The sequence below is a fragment of the Quercus lobata genome, chromosome 6, assembly GCF_001633185.2.
Source record: "Quercus lobata isolate SW786 chromosome 6, ValleyOak3.0 Primary Assembly, whole genome shotgun sequence".
Taxonomy (NCBI): Eukaryota; Viridiplantae; Streptophyta; class Magnoliopsida; order Fagales; family Fagaceae; genus Quercus; species Quercus lobata.
Genome location: NC_044909.1, coordinates 5,953,489 through 5,974,743, shown reverse-complemented (window position 1 = coordinate 5,974,743; position 21,255 = coordinate 5,953,489). Strand labels below are relative to the sequence as shown.

Genomic DNA, 21,255 nt, shown 5'->3' with positions numbered 1-21,255 from the left:
TTTTTTTTTTTTTTTTTGGGGGGGGGGGGGCCTCTGCCAGCTACACACATGCCCTTTGGCAGCCAAAGACTTTATAATTGCACCAATATGTACATAAAAGTTATATCCCTACTTAAAGTACAGAGGGCAATGACCTGATAAAAAATCAAGTGATTTTATAATTTGCCCATGTATGCAATCATATTGCAGAATCGAATGTTTGAAACCTCATTCAAAGTTTTCCATCCTAGTTGGTACCACTACCATATGAGCACATCAATATAATATAACAGTATATTTGGAGCAGGGCACATAACACATGGCGAAAACATAAACCGAGAATGGAGAGAGTAAACGCACCAGGAGCACATCTAAGGAACAGAGTTGGGGCAGCCTCTTGCAATGGCTATTATTCACACATCTCCAATTTGGTGGCAGCCACTGACATTTTTAGATGATGTAGTCAGCAGCCCTGACCAATGGCAATAAGGGCCTCAGCTCCAACCCTAGTGTTAAAAAAAGGGAAAAGCCCCTTGTTTCCTACTTTTTATAACATTTCTAACTCTTTGAAATCCAAAAAAGAAGATTTTAAAAACTCAATCAAGATAGTGTAAAAGCAGGGCACTGCAAAATTTCAGACTGATATTAAAAGAAGCAAAGCACAGACTATTGTTTTGCCCCCAACTCTAGATAGACATTTTTCTAGATAATAAAGAGGACATATCACAGCCCATGGTAGTCAACGGAGAGCCAGGCACTCACCTAGCTGCCCAAGCAAGGTGCCTTAAACACCTAAGGCAAGGTGCCTTCAGTGAGGCACTCAACTTTAGAGCCTACATGAGTAACGCGGCCGCCTTCAAGCTAGAAGTTTTATGCACACAAAATCGACTTACTAAACTCAAAGTTCATACCTTCATTAAACGTTTAAATCCAAATATTTTTTGTGAGAACGACCATCCAATGAATCAGGAACAAATTATAAATTTGAAAGTATAATAAATGCAAGTAATAATTTCAATAATAATGAAAATTTTGGCAAATTAGTCAGAATTTATTTGGCAAAATAATCAACACAAGAACTAATCATGACAGCTATACCACAAATGCTTTCATCTCCTACACCAGAAAAATCTATCAAGTGAGGAGCTTGCAAAGTTACAGCTCCTTCCAACTTGGGGAAGGGCATTGTGACCTATCCTTTGGCAAAATAACAGGTGCTAACTCAGTGAGTTGCCTCCACATTTTCAGAGCTAAGATTAATGTAATCACAAAAGTATCTACAGATGGTATCAAACATATGTTGCATATTTAGCCACAAGCCAAGAAAAGGTAACTAGCTTTGATCCATCTAAAATGCAAGAAATAAACTTCAAATTAAGCAGAATTCAAGGAACATGTGACTAAATCCATCCAAAAACTTGACTGAGAGGAAGGCACGATACTTTTATGCATATTCGATAACATTCAAATTGATGAATTTAATATTTTCCTTGCTCACTAAGTTAAGTGGAAAACATTTTACAAAGGCTACTACTGCAGAAGACAGATGAATATCCATCTCTTGAAAGAACTTGGAAGCATAAATATCAAAAAGAAAGTGCCTGAACTTTGAAATGTAACTTTTCAAAAATATCAATGCAACAATATTAAATACTTTTAGCAGGTTAGTAAAAGCAGGTTGCTTAACAGAATCCTTGAACAGCCCAAGAGCAAGGAGGCTTGCAGCTTGTGTGATGCTGTGACCCAAACATGACTTTAATCAATGCACACATTATCATAACTACAGACCGAAGTTATTAAGTTGGGAGAGAAAGGTACTGGCAATATTTTCCAATAGATTCCAGTCCCAAAGTTCTGATATTATGGCACCCACTAACTTTGAGATGTGTAAGCTCCTTGCAACCAGTTGCAATTGCTTCCAAACCCTTGTCATTCAGGAAATCGCAATCACTAAGACTAAGATTTTTTTAACTTCTTACAACCATTGCCAATAGCACCTAGACCCCTCAAATGGGTACGTCGAAGAAAATAGGCAAAGAGATTCTAAGTGGGAATAAAGGAATAGACAGCACAATGAGGCCGATTAGAACCGATGATAAAACAAAGACTCGCTCAACTTCATTAATAATTCCAACAACTTTAAAAGATAAATGTTTCCAAGAATAATAGAAAACGCACATCAAAGTCTTATGATAACTCAGATGAAGGGCCCCACAAAAAAAATAAATAAATAAATAAAAAAAACCACAAACAACAATTGGCAGAACTGAGCTTTCCATCATAAGCTTATAAAGTATTTATATGAATGAAAGATAGAGAAAGTAAAGAAATAATTGATGAATCTCAAGAAGCTCTTGTGCTCATGACAAAAGGAAACTACTGAGGATGAAATCAACAAGTAAAACTAATAGAAGATTCCCATAAGATGGAGAGTAACTGACCTATCAGTAAATCTCTGCAAATTGTATAAAACCAGTAACTCCAGTGACAGACAACAAGTGCCTATCGATTCAAAGCCTCATTAGTAACATCAATACATTGTATCTTCAGAACTTTAAAAGAGGACATCCTTTGGTCACAGCAAGCAGCCATTTGTTATTCATTTACTCTGAATCCAATGACAAGGACTCAAGAGGTCTAGTCTCCATCTTGCAGCTAGCTGCCTGACTAACTTTTTACCATGATAGTATCGCATGTGTCTAGAAATTCATGGTCAACTAACTTAAGGAGATGACTAGCCCCTGTTGGTATCATCACTGTTGGTATAGCAGCGACTAACTTCCCAACTATTGGTTAGGGTTCGCTTAAATCTTTCATAGAACCAAAAGGCACATAAAATAAATAAATTATTGAAATTCAAAAAGAAATCACTTATTTGCATGATTCAAATTTAAAAATCAGTTGGGCTCTAGTATCTGACATATAGACCAGCACTTCAGTCTTAAACTTCATCATAGTCATCAATTCTTCATGATATACCAAATTACCATGAAATACAATGCTTCAAGTTGATGTTTACCAACATTACTAAAGCTCCAGCTGATCCTCTCCATATATTCAATCATGAATGAGGTAGTACATTACAAACAATGTATCCAAAGGAGCTCTGATGCATTAGTTTTATTCTACAATCTCCCCTAGATGTGTTTTAACAAAATGGGAATTCTCTTTGCAAAGTTTATTAACCAAAGAATGGCATATGCCTTCTCTAAGTGTATAACCTGTCCTAAACATAACATCTAATACAAGTAAAATGTCGTCCCACTTATCACTTTGTGAGAGACATTGGATCAATCTCTCGAAAGTTTCTTTCTTTGGTTTAAGCTTACACTTCAGCATTGCTAATAACCAATCCATTCCCTCTGCAGCATAACCTTGGTTGCATAAGCCAGTGATGATATGCTCATGAGTACAGACGATTGGTTGCAGACCCCTACTTTGCATATCATCCCACAACTTTTTTGCTTCTTGAATGTCTCCCACCTCACAAAGCTTTTCAATAAGGGGGGAAAATGAGGAAGTTGATGGCTGCAAACCCTGCATAAGGAGTTCTTTCAATAGGTTTGTACTCTCAACAATCTTCCCTTCCTTACAAAAGCCTTGAATCAGAGTGTTGTACGTGATCACATCACAAAAAACACCCTTTCGAGGCATTTCTTCAAACAACTCATGAGCTTCATTTATCCTTCCATTCAAACACAACCCTGCAATCATTGTGTTGTAACTCACCGTCGTTTCTCTATAACCTCTATTAAACATCTCCTTGTGCAGATTCCTTGCCTCTTCAAGATTACCAACCTTAAAATACCCATGAATCAGTGCACTGTATGTGTATTCATTTGGAATAAACCCCTTCTGAATCATCTCAAACCACAGCTTCCTAGCGTCCCCAAGCCATCCCATCTTGCAAAGACCATGAATCATTGTCGTATACATGACCCTATCTGGGGCATATCCTCTGTCCTTAAGATCATTGAAAACCCGAAATGCCTCAAGCTGCTTCCGTTGCTTGCAAAGCCCATTGATAACTTCCTGATATGTAAAAATATCCAGATCTCTGTTCTTTGCAATCATTGTGTGAAGTAGCTCAGATACCTTACTATATTGCCTCTCCTTACAAAACCCAGATATCAAATCATTAAAAGCAGCATTCCCAGGGTCTAACCCGTCTTCCAAAACCTGCCGAAGAAGTTCATAACCTTTTGAAACTTTGTTATCTTCACAAAAAGCTCGAATAAGATACCCAACAGTCTCGACATCAACTTTTGCCACAACACTGGATTCCACCATCTCTTTATACAATTTCCAAACAAGATCAGTCCTCCCAACCTTAAGACAACCCAACAAAGCCGAATTCCAAGTTGCAATTGATGGGCAAACTCCAACCCCTCTCAATCTATCAAACACATCAAATGCTTCCTCAACCAATCCACCCTCAAAAAGACACTGAATGTACAGCTCCAAAGAAGCCGGCTCGGGCTTAAACCCTGTATAATCAATAAAACTTTTGGCAGCATTGCAGGCCTTAGCCTCCACAAGCGCATCAAAAAGCGCATTCAACGACAACGGGTCAGGCGAAAAACCATTCCAAGAGCATAGCCAGTGAAAGAAACGGAGTGACAGAAGCACATTGTTTTGGTTCCTTATCAACTCATTGAAAAACTGTGGATCAGTGAAGTTGAATGAAGGAAAATCAGAGAGCAAGGTCTGCTCCCATCTGGGTTTTGTTCGAGTAATCCTAGAAACCTCTTTGGCAATCTCTATGAAGTCATTTTGTGCTTTTTGTGATGGTTCCTGAATTGGGTTCGGCTTAAAGTCACCATCTTTGGTTTCAAAAGTGAGATTTCGGATCTGGGTGTTAGGGTTTTGGCAGGTACGAGGGTTTTGGCGAATGAAAATTAAGATAGATGATGAAGCTCTAGCCATCATCAGGTATCAATCTTTGTGATTCTCATTAATGGGTTTTCACTAAAATTGAAGTATTTGCATATAATTAATAGTGTTGAAAATGATTGAATCAAGTACAAGAAAAAAATTCAAATTGTACTTACTGGATTCATGGACTTTGATGCTTAGCGCAGATTTGCAGAACTGAAAATAAGTCTTTTAAAACCATTGAAGCTTTAAAAAAAAACACATCAAAGCTCAAAAATTTGGAAAGTCTAGGACAAGATGTTGCAGAAGATGAAGGAGACCAGAGAGTAGAGGCAAGGATACGGCGTTGTTTGCAAATGCAAATTGCCGTTAGTTTCAATTTTTTAAAGCTTAAGTTCTTTTTTTCTTTTTCTTTTTTTCTTTTTTACTAGCATAATATGAAGAAAATAACAATACAACACAAAATTTCTATCTTTTTTAATTAAAAAAATGCAACACAAAATTTGATGTTAATAATGCTTTTAATATTACATATAGGACACAAAATTTAATTTCTTTTGATTATTAGTTAAAGGTTATGAATTATAGTAATGTTTTTGAACTTATGGAGTTATAAATAAAATTTTACAATCTTTGATATAATCAACTTGAGCCTTATCAATCTTGCGTGGGATCCTCGATTTGAGTCATATGAGAAGAAAAGGCTTTTGAAAATTGAAATAGTGTTTATTTTCATGAAGTAATGAATTTATTTTTTAAATTCATTTCTTCCCTCATGATGAATAAAATACTGTTTATGTTGTTGTTTTATATAAAACTTGTATAAATGCTGTATTTTGAGCTCCAACTGTAATAAAAAACTAAATTACATAAAATTTTGTCCCAAATTTATGCCATGTTTTGGCCTACAGTTTATACCATGTTTATTTGGTACCAAAATTTTTATATGGTTAATTAAAGTCCCAAACTTATAAAATTGTTTTAGTTTGAGAACTTTGTTCATCTCTATTATTCATTTATGTTATTCTTGGTAGTAATTCTTAAAAAAAAAAAAAAAAAAAATTTATCCTAGTAGTAATGGAGTAGATACTTTATTTATTTATTTATTTATTTTCTCTTTTTCAATGTTTTTTATATCCTCTCTATCAAACTGGGGCTTAGAGCTATAATCTTATCGGTTGCAAACATTGGCTTAAGAAGTGGTTTGGCCATAAACATCTCAAGAAGTTATTTATTTGTTTATTTGTTTTCCCCCTAGCATTTAAAAAAAAAAAAAAAAAACCATTTGAAAAATGAGAAGAGTATGTGAAGTGTAAGTCCCACATCCACTATTTTTAAAATAACCCAAAACACTTATAAATTTATTAGTTGAACTCTTTCATAAATAATGTGGGAGATCTATAAGAGGAATTGTTCTATAAATTTTTTTGTTAATTAATTTGAATAAAAATAAAATACTTAATTATAAAATGGACATACTTTCACATTTCTATTCAAAATTGATTTCAATGAAATTTTATCAAAGTAATTATCATGTGTATTTTTAATCATATGATATGTTCAGAGATATATTTAGTTGGACTGATTTATGAAGGGTGGAAAAGAAAAAAAGAAAAGAAAAGAAAATAAATAATAGTATTGTGGGTACTTAACCTCTGGTTTGACCCATTTGTAATAACTGATGGTACTCCTTTCTTTTCAGCTCATACTTATAAGATAGAGGGGGGAGGGAGTTTTCTTCGATGTGGGATACCAAAAAAGAGAGTACAAAAAGCCAAAAAACTACCAAGTAACTCCAAAAAAGTATCCACAACAATAACTGATGGTACACTACTCCTTCGTTTCAGAGCTTATAAGGCAGAAAGTGGGGGAAGATTCTTTCGATGTGGGACTCCAAAGAATGCTATGTAAAAGTCAAAGGCTATAAATTAGTACATCCGAGGAACCCACAAGTATTTTATCTTGTTTGGTAGGAGAGAAAAGAAAGATGATAGAAAATGGGGGTGAAAGTTGTTTTCGCCCCTAACACATGAAATTTAGTCCCCCTAAATTGTGTGAAAAAGAGAGAGAAAAATATGGGAGATAAAGATGATTATTTTACTTATATTTTGAAAGACAAAGTTTTCTCAGAACTAATTGAGAGAAATATTTGCCGAATTGAAATAAGATTATTATTAATTTTTTTTTTTGAGAAGAATTAAGATAAGATATAATGACTCATAAAAGCATATACATATATTGTTTAAATAAATTATATGATTTATATTAAGATCATATATAAATATTTTGAGAGTCAATTAAAAATACACCTTGATGATTTTATAAATCACCTACACCAAGGGATAAAACTTTTTTTCCATTTTGAAAAATGTTAAAAAATTATTTATTGTATGATAGATAATTTTTTTTTTTTTTTTGATGAACTAAGAGGGGGGCGGGGGCAACCATTGTGACTCACCTCCTTAGGTGTGACCATAGGGGCACCCCCATTAGGGAATGTTGGATTGAGAGATATTTACTGTGGTCTAGGGGTGATCACAGACCTCACCCTAGCACCTCGAAAGAGTTGGTAATCAAGGGCTCATCGGCAGGGATGCCCAAATTCCTCCCAACGTACTTGCTTGGGCTTAAACTAGGGATCACAAATTCGATTCACGGATCCCAACTACCAGACTACCTCTCTCGGGCGTATGATAGATAATTAGATTTATACATAGTGAATTGTCATATATTCCTTTCCAGCTTTTCCACTTTTTTTTTCTCATTAAAAAAAAAAAAAAAACCTCCTATTTTTTTTTTTTTTTTGGGACCAAATGAAGGAAAGATACACCAGAACTTTTATGTCCTCTCACCTTTCTATGTTTTCTAAAAAACACATAAGATGAAAAAAAGTACCTTGTCCTTCCTCTCATTTTTTTACCCCATCATTTTTATCTTTGTCATCCATTCATTTTTCCATCGTATGACCAAATTTTAAGAATTCCATAATCTCATAAAACAAAAATGATGTCACCAACATAAAATATAAGAATGATGTCACTAACATTGGACCCACGTGGGTCCAATTTAAGGTCAACAAACAGCTAATCTAACCGTGACAAGAGAACCAAACTTCAACCCTCTCTTTCACTTCCTATTTTGTACTCATCAAGACAAAAGAAAACCCTTTTTCTCTACTCAGATTACATATCACAAAACCAAGCCACCCCAGCCTCTCTCTCTCTCTCAGTTTTTCTCTCGTTTCTCAAATCCATAAACCTTACCAGCAAATTCCCGCCAAAATGTCAATCTAACACCCCAAATGCCAAAAAATATCTTCTGGGATTTGATCACCCGGCCTTGTTTATGAGCAAGTAATCGAGCTCCAGCCACTTCACCAACTTACAAAGGTAAACCAATCAAAAAGTTTCAATTTTGATAATAATGATAGTGATAAAAACCCTAACTTCGATTTTTTTTGTTATCTAATCCAATCCGATTATATTGCGTTGACTTCTCATTTTGTTGTTTCTGCTTGAATGTCATATTATCTTTGTTGTTGGGTAGCTATTTTTCTGTATTGGGTATTGTCCTTTTTTTTTTTTTTTTGGGAGTTTGGTTGTATAATCCTCTGTTTGGCTGCCGAGAAAATGTAGATTGAAAATTGTAATTTTTCTCGATTTAAGACCCTTCTAACACACACACAGTAAAATAAAAAATGAGAAAAAGAAAGAATGAAATTGACTTTTACTTCAATTGTAAAATTAGTAACTGGTGCCATTTGACCAAATTGACTCATTTGGACAAAGTGAGGGACTAATTAAATTAACAAAAAATTAGTCCTCAGGAACTAATTGGACGATTGAGGTAAAAGTCAAGGGAGTACATTGAATTTTAGCCAAGAAAGAAAGAAAGGAAGAAAGTAAATCGAAGCACTGTGTCTGTACTTTTTGTTCCTCCCTGTGAAAATTTCTTCTGTGTTCAGCTGAGGAATGGGTTTAAATTTTATTTCATCCATTTCAGTGTTTACAATCAAGTAAATTTGATCAATTTTCTGAGTATCTTGTTCTATAAAGCTCTCCTCCGTCTTTTAACTATATTAGTTATTAAGCTGCAAATTGATTGTGGTGTGAGGTCATAGTGAAATTGTTTTTCCTTCCTTTGTATAGTAGAATACAAGTAGATTTTTAAATTTGAATAGCAATGTGAAAGTTAGCGTTCGATTTGATTTGGTGGATGATGCACGTGAAAGTCAATTATTAAGTTGCAAATTAATTGTGGTATTGGTTTAAATTTTTTTTCCCTATAAAAGATAGAAGGCAATGTGAAAGTATGATGATGCACGTGAAAGTCAATTATTAAGTTGCAAATTAATTGTGGTATTGGTTTAAATTTTTTTCCCTATAAAAAATAGAAGGCAATGTGAAAGTATTCTCAGTTTGCTAATTGTTCGATGTGTAAATTTACAGCACATGATGTTTATTTTCATACCAATGCAGTTCAAATACTGATCCGAATAGCAAAGAGTGTGGGAACATGGTCATAAAAGCAAAGCCAGTAGGTATGATACGCGCAATAGATAATGTCAATGGGGAGGATGGAGGGTCTAGACTTGAACCCCAAGTGGGGTTAGAGTTTGATTCGTCGGATGATGCACGTGAGTGTTACAGTCTATATGCAAAGCGTATGGGCTTTAAGATTCGGACAGGTCAGCTCTATCGATCGAGAACTGATGGGTCAGTTTCCTCTCGAAGATTTGTTTGCTCAAAGGAGGGGTTTCAGACCAATTCGCGAACTGGTTGTCCGGCATTCATAAGGGTACAAAGAAATGCTTCTGGGAAGTGGGTCATTGACCACTATTTTAAGGATCACAATCATGATCTTGAATCTACGGGCGAAAACCCCACTCCTGTTATGCAGTCAAAGCCACCTATAGTTAAGAATTCATTGGCTGATGTAACCCAGAGGTCAAAAGTCAAATTGCTTGAGGATGTAGAGGATAGACGGCCATGCCCATCTGGTGTTATTAATGTTAAACGTGTTAAAAGGGATGGAGATGATGGGCAATCCAAAGTTCAACCTTTTTTGGGTCTAGTGTTTAATTCAGCCAATGAAGCATACCAATTGTATCATTCGTATGGAGCAAATAAAGGTTTTAGAGTTCGAATTGGTCAACTGTTTCGCTCGAGGCATGATGGGTCAATTTCATCCAGGCGATTTGTTTGCTCAAAGGAAGGGTTTCAGCACCCATCAAGAGTAGGTTGTGGGGCATATATGCGGATCAAGAGACAAGAATCTGGAACATGGGTAGTGGACCGTCTTCGGGAAGATCATAATCATGGTCTTGGGACTCAAATGGAAACTCATAAAGGCAGTTTGAATGCTTCAAATAGATTCATAGAGGAGGTAAATGGTGGTTTGCAAAATAAAGATTTAGTTACCAAATATAACAAAAACCTTGTAAAAAGATGGCGAGAAAAACACAATCGGAGTGATTGGTATCATGTGCTTTTTGAGTATTTTCAAAGCAAACAGGCAGAAGATACAGGATTCTTTCATGCAGTAGAGGTTAATGATGGAAATTGCATGAGTATTTTCTGGGCCGATGGGAGATCTAGATATTCTTGCAGTCAGTTTGGTGATGCGATTGTTCTAGATACTTCTTACAAAAATAGTGTGTATTTGGTTCCTTTTGCTACTTTTGTTGGAGTGAACCACCATAAGCAACCAGTGCTTCTTGGTTGTGCTCTTATTGCTGATGAATCTCAGGAGTCTTACACTTGGTTATTTAAAACTTGGCTTAGGGCAATGTCTGGGCGGCATCCATTGTCAATAATAGCTGATGAAGACAAGGCCATCCAACAAGCAATAGCCGAAGTCTTCCCTGGGACTCATCACCGTTTTTCATTGTGGCAAATTAAGGCAAAAGAACGGGAGTTTCTCAGTTCAATGGATAATGGTTTTAAATGTGAATATGAAAAGTGCACTCTTCATAGTCAGACAGCTGATGAATTTGATATAGCATGGAATGCCCTTCTCAGCAGATATGGTTTGAAGGAGAATGTATGGCTGAAAGAAATGTTTGAAAGCCGTGCAAGTTGGGTACCGCTATACTTACGGGCCACATTTTTTGCTGGCATCTCCATGAATGAAAGCATTGATTCATTCTTTGGCACACTTTTGAATGCCCAAACACCGATTGTAGAGTTTGTTTCACGATATGAAAGAGGTCTTGAGCAACGTCGTGAAGAAGAGAGAAAAGAGGACTTTGACACTTATAACTTGCAGGCTTTTTTGCAGACAAAGGAACCAGTTGAAGAACAATGTAGAAGGTTATATACACTTACGGTGTTTAAGATATTTCAAAAGGAGCTTTTACAAAGCTATAGTTATCTTGGATTTAAGATTTATGAAGAAGGGGCAAACAGTAGATATTTGTTGCGTAAGTGTGGGAACGATAATGAGAAAAATATAGTTACATTTTGTGCATCCAATCTCAATGTGAGCTGTAGCTGTCAAATGTTTGAATTTGAAGGCGTGCTGTGTAGACATGCTTTGAGAGTTTTCCAAATATTAGAAATAAGAGAGGTACCATCTCACTACATCTTACATCGATGGACAAGAAATGCCGAGTATGGTACTGTTGGTGATGCTGAATCAGTGGGAACCTCCCAAGAACTTAAAGCTTTGATGCTATGGAGTTTAAGAGAAACAGCATGTAAATACATAGAGGCTGGTTCAGCATCTCTTGAAAAATATAAACTTGCCTATGAGATTATGCGAGAGGGTGGAAGAAAGCTTTCTTGGCAAAGGTAGATAACTGAGACAAAGGCAGGACATACCTCTAGCACTAAATTTTGTAGTTTGAACTGCATGGGCAGCTAGGTTTTCCTGGTGTAACTCAGTTATCTGATATAGAGCATCGACTTCCATGGAAAATAGCACTTCTTCTTGTTCAATTCAAAGCTATGTGATTGATGCATTGGTGTGGACTGCCTTCTTCTTTTCCTGTTTCCTTTTTTATTTTGTTTATAAAAATTGAATCTCTGTATGGCTTAAGATTCTGTGTTTGGCATCTATACTCAAATCCATTTCACAGTTTTCAATAAAGTGAAATGCATTTTGCAAAAAATAGACTTAGTTCAATAACATTGTTAGGTTCCATCTGCATTTCTCATTTTCCATTCTCTTTACAATTTCTGCTAAAGTAGTTAGGAACCACCAATTAGGCAATTACACCAAATGAGGCCCAATGGTAAAAATCTAGCCCTTTCTTTTTCTTTTTTCCCTTCCCCTCCCTTTCTTCTCTTCTCTTCGGTTTCTCTTCTCGCAGTGGGTCTTCTTCGACTGATCAGCATGGGTGTTCAACCATATGTTTTTTTTTTTATTTAAAAAATGCATATGATTGTAGTGGCAAATCCAGATTACCCATTTCTTGATAAGGTATCTTTCTCTTTCTTGATCTCATCACAAATTTTGGTTCATGTTCATGTTCTCTCTCTCTCTCTCTCTCTCTCTCTCTCTCTTATTTTATTAATTTTTATTTTAAAATGTTGTCTTTATGCTTGAACTTTTATATTATACCAGATACGGAATCTGCAGCTGCTTCTGTTCATTTGTGAATATTTGGTTTGTAATGAAGAGGTTGTATTAGTATGTCTTCCTTTTGATCCTACGAATTGCATCAGTTTCTTATCTCACCTTCTGGGCTGACAGTGAAATTAATTTGATTGTTAACTTTCTTCCGCTGTTGCACATTGGCAATTCAGAATTCGATTGTTAACTTTCTTTATTTTTGAGAAGTGAGTGTTATTTCATTTTGTTTATACTTTATACTTAAGTTTCCATGGATATTTTCACGTTTCCAATTCACCTACTTTATGAACATGACCTGCTTTTAAGCCTGAGTAAGAACGATATCACTCATTGATAAAAGTTACATTTTAATATTTGAAGATATCCAGTACTGAGAATGAGAACAAAATGTCTTCAGTTGGGAGTGGATGCATCTAGGCTTTGTGTTGGGTTTACTGTTGAGAATGAGAACTTTTTGTTGTTCTTGATAATGAGAGTTTTTTTTTTTGGTTATATATTTTATTTTGGGTAAACTTAAAAAAAAAAAAAAAATTATATTGACATGGTAATTATATTAGATATATGTTTGGAATAAGGCTATCTTTATGTTAGAGTTATTATTTTTTTTAAATTAATTAATTGGATAATATTGTCATAACAAATAATTATTTAATAGAGAAAATGCATTTTCCAATGACATAATCAAACGCAATATCATTTTGCATAATTACGTTTTAGTAAAATTTTTAGCATGATACTATACCCATATTTTTAAGAAAAAAGAATGCATTCCAGTGGATACATTCACCCAGTAGAATTACCAAATGCAGCTTCATTGTTCATATTGACCTGGTCAATACTTGAAGTTTACCCTTATGAATTGCCAATCCTTTAGGACCCGAGATTATGTTTGTTGGTGCCATGGAGATGCAGCAACAACCTTCTTTATCAATTATGACTGTAATGAGTCAAAACTCGACAGTTCCATTTCTGGTCTTGAAATTCTCCTGGAACAGGTGTTGAGTATATGTTTTGGTGTCTTGTTACTATTTTCTGCATTTGTTTGTGAACATGGTGATGAACAGAAAGAACACATTTTCTGTGGCATGTAATATTGTATACAGAAAATGAATCAAACATATACAAGGCAGAAAAGTTCCTGAGATTGGTACATTGGGTTATTTAAAGGGTATTTAGGTTAGGTTAGCAGCAGGTGAAGACTGTGGTAATGCAGCAGGAGAAGCAGTGGCGAGGGACTTGAGGACTCTATGAACTAGGTTGAGGATCAATATACATGGTGTAAAAGGAAAAATAACAAAAATTAATACATTGTGTCTTTGTGTGAAAAAATGTTACTGGATACACCACGAATATGAATGCTTGAGCTCTAATTCTATCATAGTTGATGCTCTCTGCAGTAGTGAGCTCATAAACTTTGGGGTACTGTATCTGTTCAGTCATCGTGTATTACTTTTGTTTTGTTTTTTGCTACGTATGTATTGCTTTTGTTATTCCAGTTGTATCTCACTAGTTACTAGGGTAATAGTTTGATTTAGGTTCCTTCTCTTGTGCAATTATTTTGTTCTTGAATCTGGGCTATACCATGTTTGGCCACCTTGTGGATGAAACATGCTGAACTCCATTTTAGTTTCAGACATCTTGTACCCTAATGTCTATAGGAATCACTACAACTGTGTAGCAATTTGATCAAGCATGAATCCTGTGACAAATTGACAATAGACAATAGACAAGGTACTTCCATGGGAACAACTTTGCCGCACATTTTCTCAATTGGATTTATATATATTAGTGTCAGCTGAAAAACCATTTTAGGAAAATGAGGTGGTAGAATTGTGGAGACTGATTTTTATATGCTATTCAAAATAAGTTGCCAGCTTGGGAAGGCTTGTCAAAAGGAATTATGATGGAGATTATGCTATGTGTGTATTGCATAAACAATTTGGAGAGTTGAGATTATTTGTTTTTCAAATGTTCATTTGGTCGCAGAATTTGGTCTTGGCTTTTGCATTTGTGTGGTGTGAACCAGTTTGGCTTCACCTGGTTCGAAGTTCTTCAATGGGGCTTAAACAATTTGCAAAACAGAAGTTTCAAACCCTCTCTATGCAAATTGGTTTGGATTGCATTAGTGCATCATATATATATATATATTCCCTACCCAGGCTCGTTGGTGTCAATTAGGCGGGCTGTGGACTTTTGTAGCTCTCCATGACACTTCAGTAGATATTGATGAGGCAGTCTGTAAACTTTTGTTGCTCTCCACGACACTTCGTTGGATATTGATGTTTTATTTATTTATTTTTATTTTTTTTATTTTTCAGATAGTAAAGTTTCATATCTTAATTTAGATATATTAATAAATTTATTTTTTAGTCCTTTTTAGTTATGTTTTAGATGCAATTACTAATTCGTGATTTAGTTCTTTTTTCGTGTTTCATAATACGATTAACCAACATGTTAGCTAATTGAATCAAAAGATTTGCAGCTGCCAATATATTTTGCGGCAACAAAAATGGAATGTAATGGGTTGATTGGTATTAGTTTGGATGCAAGAAGAAGGGGTTAATCTGTATCATCTTGACTTGGTTTTGATTTCCCTATTTTGACGTGTTGTTTCTTAATTATTATTTTTTTTTTTTCCACACCAATCCATTCCAAACTTGGTGGTTAAATTCTACTGCAGTGATGGATGGCGAAGAAAGCCCCCTTCCGGGCTCTCAGATGAGCTAGGACACAAGTGGAGGCTCTTAACATGAAGTTTGAAACATTAGCTAATTAATCCTATCCAGTAGTTTTAAAAATAGTGATTGGAACATATTTCTAATAATGTTCCTTCTATTTCTTTGCGCAAAACTCTTCGCACTGCTCACACATTTTGGATCAAGTAAAGGCTCTGAGGTTCCGGCAAGCCACTACTAGAGGGGCTCAACAACACAAAAAACCATTGTTCAACTCTTTGTTGGCTTGCCAGTTGACTTATATATATATTTGGATACTAATTAATTACATAATATCCCTAGTTACAATCACAAATGATTGGTTTTGAGACCTTGGAAATGGTACTTATTCTTAGATGTTCCACTAGAAATTTTCATTAAGAATAGCCCCCACATTCAAAGCCTCTTCTTCCATTAACAAGAACTTGTTTCATTGGCATATCATTAAGGAAAAAAAAGAAGGATGAATTCCACTTTAAAGAGACACAGTATTATATTCAATGTATTCATTATATTATTCTATTGATTAAACAGTTTGAAATGAATTGAATTAATGATTGTGTCATAAAGACTTTTATGCCAATAAATAATAGAATATAGAGGGTCTAATTATAATTATTCATGTGATGAATCTAATTCAATGTAAAACGAAGAACTTTACCTGGAGTTGACATGCTGCGAATCATTTTGAAAGAGAAGGGTGCCTTTGTGATGTGTAGTGCTGTAGATAACACGTTAAGTATCCCTATATGATGAGAAATGCAAGAGTGTTTAATGGAAGAGTCTTATAAGAGGTGGGAGATTTCTTTGTAATAAGGTTTTATCTTTTAATTAGTAAGTGGAACATTTATTTCTTTGTTTTAAAAAATGTTCAGAATATGCTAGGACTTGTTAGGGATGGTGTTCTTCTTTCCCCCATGCTGTTTGAGTAGCAAGTGTTCCCGCTGAGGATTGTTGTCTATACTTTTAGTTTGATTTGTTGATTAATAATATCACCTTTTCAATAAAAAAAAAATGATGATTAATAATATAACTTATTCTTTAAAATAAAAAATAGTAATCATTTTGAGGAAGAAATTCCTGTCACCTTAGGTCTTGGACACCATGTCAATGTCAGAGGTGAACAGTCTTAAGATACAAACAATTGTATGTGTCTACATGTCCAAAATTATCACATTCTCTTAGAGCATTCCCATAAGCTCATGTAAACTCTTCTAAAATAGAAAAAGGTGCAAGTTTTACATATTTTGAGCAAAATAACACCCACATCAGTGGGTGTAAAGTTGTGTATAATTTACACCGACTGTGTAAATGAACAGTAACCGTATATGTATACACGGTTACTATTCACCGTGTAAATATACACAGTTACTGTTCACCATGTAAACCATTATTTTATTTTATTTTCTCTCTCCTCTATCAAACTACTACTCTTCCCCAACCATTACAACAACTAGCGCGCCAGAATCAACTGAAAATGAACCAAACACATCTACTGAAAATTAACCAAAATCAACCCAGTATCAACAGAAAATTAACCCAAACACATCTACACAGAGATACACTTGCTTAAAAAAAAAAAAAAAAAACACAGAGAGATCGGAGCTTATCGGAACAATCAGTGCTTGACTGGAATGATCGGAGCTCGTGGGTCTCGCTTGATCGAAGCTCGTGGGTATGGGTCTTGCCTGATCGGTGCTTGTGGATCGGAATTGTCGAGATCGGTGCTTGCCTGATCGGAGCTGTGGATCGGTGCTTGACTGGAATGATCGGAGCTCGTGGGTCTTGCTTGATCGGAGCTCGTGGGTATGGGTCTTGCCTGATCGGTGCTTGTGGATCGGAGCTGTGGATCGGTGCTTGTGACCGAGATGGTGTGGATTAGACTGAGAGGGAGAGTTGATTCAGAAACTAGTTGAATATAACAGGACAAGTTGTTCTTGTTAATGGGTATAGAGATGGAGATCGGTGGATTGGAGAGGCGTTGTGGTGCTTGTGATGGATGTGGTGTTGATGGAGTTCTCTGGTGCTTCCGGGTTTTGACCATGAGAGAAAGAAGAAGAAAGAAGAGGAAGAAAAGAAAGAGGAAACGGCAGAGACAATGAAGAAGAAAGAAAGAAGGAAGAAACTAAGGTATTGGAAAAAGAACGCGTAGGTTAAATAATATTAAAAAAAGAATATAAAAATATTATTTATATAAAATATCTTGTATAATAGATGATTTGATGTGAGTATTTTGTAAAGATAGATGTGTAAAATAGAAAAAGTAACTTTTTTAGTGTAAAATAGATGATGAATTTACATGAGCTGGTGTGGATGCTCTAATTAGTGTGTATGTTTGTTTCTCTATATATATAGGCAAAATTAAAAAAATAAAATTGGAATAAATAGTATTTTTTTTAAAGTTACATCAATGTAGGAGAAAAGATTTAAATCCTAGTTCTCCTTATAAAGAAGTGCACTTGTAGCATTTTAGAATGACAGTCATGTGTATTCACATTGGTGGTTTAAAAAAAAAATGTAAAATTGGTAGTGGTAAAATTAAAAATTTATACAAACTAGCTATTGTAAATTGCCATAAAATGATTACAAAAATTATTTTATTTTGTGGGAGTTAGCACAAAGTGATAAAAAATAAATAAAGAAAAATAATTAAATAAAGTAGTTAAAAAATAGAACCTTTGATGTTGGGTATATTGTAAGTGATGTGTTAAAATAGATAAAGTATTTTTTTGAGTTGCTAAAATCTAAAGCACCAATCTCCTAACATCCTATAATATCATAAATAATGTAAAATTATTAATTAGGTAATAGATATAAATTTATGGAAGAAATTGTCTTGTGTAAAGGCTGCGAGTATATTATCCTTCTCCTTTTTTTTTTTTTTTTTTTTTTTTTTTTGGTGGGAATATCATCCTTCTCTTTATTATATGATTCGTAAGTATCAGTATCATCATAAATGATCAGATACTAGGATCCTTTTGGTTAGGTGTTCTAGGAGCTTAACATGACATTTTTAAAACTCAAAACTCTATTTTACAACCACAATTTCTTATAACTTTTTTTTACAAATGTTTATTTTAAACTCAAAATGTCGTTTTTTAATTTATACAAACGACCCTAAAAAATTGAGAGATGATATGTCTACAATATTTTTACAACAAATTCTAAGTGGCAGGTTATTACTGATTATTATTGTTAGAGCAAAAAAGTAATCTTAGTGTTAGGTTCAAATTTAAACAAATAATAATTGACCACTTATAATTTATTGTGAAAATATTATGAATATAACACTTTTAAAAATAAAATTTCCCACAATAATGAATAGATGATCCAGGAGTCGGCCGTGGGCCATAGGGGAAGCACCTTCAAAAAATCAAGAGAAACAGGTTGAGACTCCTTATTTTGTAGCCCAATAAAGAAAAAAGGAATAACGGTCAGACACTTGAGGTGGACCCAACCAGAAATAAATTCTAGATCGTGTCGCTGATATTATTCTTAAGGTGGATCTTTAAAATTTCTCACAATTGAATTAATGCAATGACCCTTTTGTTTCTAACCAAAAAAAGTTTTGGGGGGGTGGGGTGGTGGGAAGGTTCACTTCTGCATACATACTTTTTATATACTCCTATATTTTTTTGAGAATAGGTTTCTGTTTGGATAGCTTATTTTTTGCCAATTTATTTTACTATTTAGCTTATTTTTACTATTATTTATGGGTTTTATTGTAATTTTTGGTATTATTCATGAGTTTTATTGTACTATTTTAATTAACTTTTACCTTTATTTACAATATTTTCAGCAAAAAAATTTCAATTTCAACAAAATAAACAGATTCCAAATAAACCCTAGGGCAAATTATATTTTGAATCTTACACTTTAAGGGTGGTATGTGGTAACTCAATAATTTTAAAAATTTTAAATTAAATCCTAAACTATTACAAATGGAATGTATACGGTTTTATTAGTTTTAGAACAAATCATTCAATTTTAAAATCATATCAATTTAAACCCTTAATTAAACTTCCAAAAAATTTTCTCAATAAAACAAAGAAAAAGAAAAAACAAAAACAAAAACTTACAATATAACTCAAAATGACTAAGGTTTAAATGGATAGGACTTGAACCTATGAGCATGGTTTTAAAAACCGGTCTGGGGGCAAAACTGAATTTGCCTCTGACTCCAAGTTTTTTTTTTTTTTTTTTTTAACAGGTTTTGACCTATTATTGACCAATTTTTAGTGTTTTCCAGGATCAAACTAGTGGCTAGTTTCCAGTTCAATCGGTCGGACCGACTGGTTCGATCTAGTTTTTAAAACCATGCTTATGAAGAGAATATATAATAGGAAACTACAAGACTCTTGTAGCGTTCAAAACTTTCAAATCAAATCCTAAATTGTTACAAATTGAATGTATATGGTTTTATTAGTTTCAAACCAAACCATACAATTTTAAAATCATATCAATTTAAACCCAGTCGGTCCGACCGATTGAACACATATATTTCAAAACTACAAGACTCTAGTAGCTTATTTTCCCCAAAAGAAAGAATATGAAAATTTTCAAAGGATCATATTTTTCAAGATAACAAAATAGAATAATAAAAATAAGTTCTTTCAAAGGCATATCAAACTATTCAAAAAAAAAAAGGGGGGGGGGGGGGGGGGCACAATTTCGGGGTCTGAAAAAGTAAAAGAGAAAGAATAAATAAAAGTGAGAAAGAGAAGGCTACAATCCAGGACTAGAACGTTCACAAAAGGATCCTCTCCACTGGTTAAGGAAAGGTAGAACCGTAGAAGATTAGACCACAACAAATACAAAACATAAGGAATCAAATGTTGAATACTTCCATCTACCCTAACTCATTTCATGAGACTTGAGAGTTCAGATTCAGAGTTAGACACCAAAGCAAACCTTTCTTTACTTAGCTTACTCTTCTCAATGTTGTCTATAGCTTCCTTAGGCTTCAACCCTGAATCTTTTTCTACGTGCATGATTACTTACTTAGGAGTTATAGGATATCATCAACGTGGTGTGTGAAAAATATAGACCCACTTTATTATATTTAGTGGTTTCAAATTTTCGATTCTTATTATCAAGCCAACTCTAGCCCCTTTGTTTGATCCGGAAATTGAAGAAAACGTATCAAGGGAAGCAATTTGGGGATTCATTCGAGGACTTTCTTTTTTCTGAATGAATAGGAGAGGAGTCAAGAATCTAAGAAATATTTTTGGAGACAGGTAATTTTTATTCCTTTTAATGGTGTTGAACTTTTGAAATTTGAGTTTATTAAGCATATTTAATTTTGAGATATATTCTTACTTTCACTAAAGACATTAATTAGTGATGATAGTCAAAAGCTTGTTTGTTTGTTTTTTATTTTTCGGGATAGTGACTGATAATCTAGATTTAAAATTTCTCTTTTCAATAAAAAATGATTAAATTGTATTAAAATTATTATTTTTTAAAAAAATATTATGAAATAGAAATAAAATAAAAAGAAATATCCCACCAAAATAAATAAAGAAATAAAAACATATCTTTGCCTTTTTGCTGCTACATTTTTTCACTGATCGAATATGTAAATCAGTAACTGTGTGCCGTAGTTTTTGAGATAAAATATGAAATGATTGGACCTGTCCATAGGTTGATGCAAACCAAGTTTATAAGTTTTTTTTTTTGGGATAGAGATGCAAACCAAGGTTGAGCTTTAGCCTTTAGGTACCTTTATGAAATTGAAAACTGGGTTTGGCTATAGGATTTGTTTCAATGAGTTTTTGCTTAATAGTGGGTCTGAATTAAAAATGGTCTTGACCAACTTTTGTGAGGGCTGCCATTTGGGGAGTTTTTAATTGATTTAAGGTTATCTTAGCGAGTAGCGACTCATCCAATCAAAAAATGCATAGGGCCATAGGGGTGATAGAGGATCTACTGCATCTATTGGTAGATGAGTATATATTGATGAAATGGATCATGATGTAAGAGTTTGAAATAGCATGCAACATAAATACAAGAAAGAAAGAACAAAAGATATTACTAATTAAGACCTATGTCCACGTTAACAAAGGCCGATTTGCTACATCTTGTATTTGACTTGATTAATGGTAACATATTA

The 21,255-nt window shown here is 34.2% G+C and overlaps 2 protein-coding genes across 3 annotated transcripts; one reads left to right on the top strand and one right to left on the bottom strand.

Annotated features, from left to right (window-relative positions):
• Positions 1-1,416: 1,416 nt before the first annotated feature.
• On the bottom strand, positions 1,417-5,225 carry LOC115995306 (pentatricopeptide repeat-containing protein At5g18950). The gene has a single exon (XM_031119822.1). The coding sequence runs from the start codon at positions 4,906-4,908 to the stop codon at positions 3,100-3,102; it is 1,809 nt and encodes a 602-aa protein (XP_030975682.1). The 5' UTR covers positions 4,909-5,225; the 3' UTR covers positions 1,417-3,099.
• A 2,746-nt stretch (positions 5,226-7,971) lies between these two features.
• On the top strand, positions 7,972-11,951 carry LOC115950609 (protein FAR1-RELATED SEQUENCE 7-like). 2 transcript variants are annotated; one of them, XM_031067816.1, is made up of 2 exons: positions 7,972-8,243; positions 9,333-11,951. In XM_031067816.1, exon 2 carries the CDS (start codon positions 9,370-9,372, stop codon positions 11,647-11,649), a length of 2,280 nt encoding a protein of 759 aa, XP_030923676.1. In that variant the 5' UTR covers positions 7,972-8,243; positions 9,333-9,369; the 3' UTR covers positions 11,650-11,951. The 2 variants fall into 2 exon arrangements, with proteins under 2 accessions (XP_030923676.1, XP_030923677.1); XM_031067817.1 differs by having other exon boundaries at positions 9,303-11,951.
• Positions 11,952-21,255: the final 9,304 nt, after the last annotated feature.

Coding starts and splice junctions, on each gene's coding strand:
- LOC115995306 (XM_031119822.1), bottom strand. CDS start 4,908: ATGATGGCTAGAGCTTCATCATCTATCTTAATTTTCATTCGCCAAAAC.
- LOC115950609 (XM_031067816.1), top strand. CDS start 9,370: ATGGTCATAAAAGCAAAGCCAGTAGGTATGATACGCGCAATAGATAAT.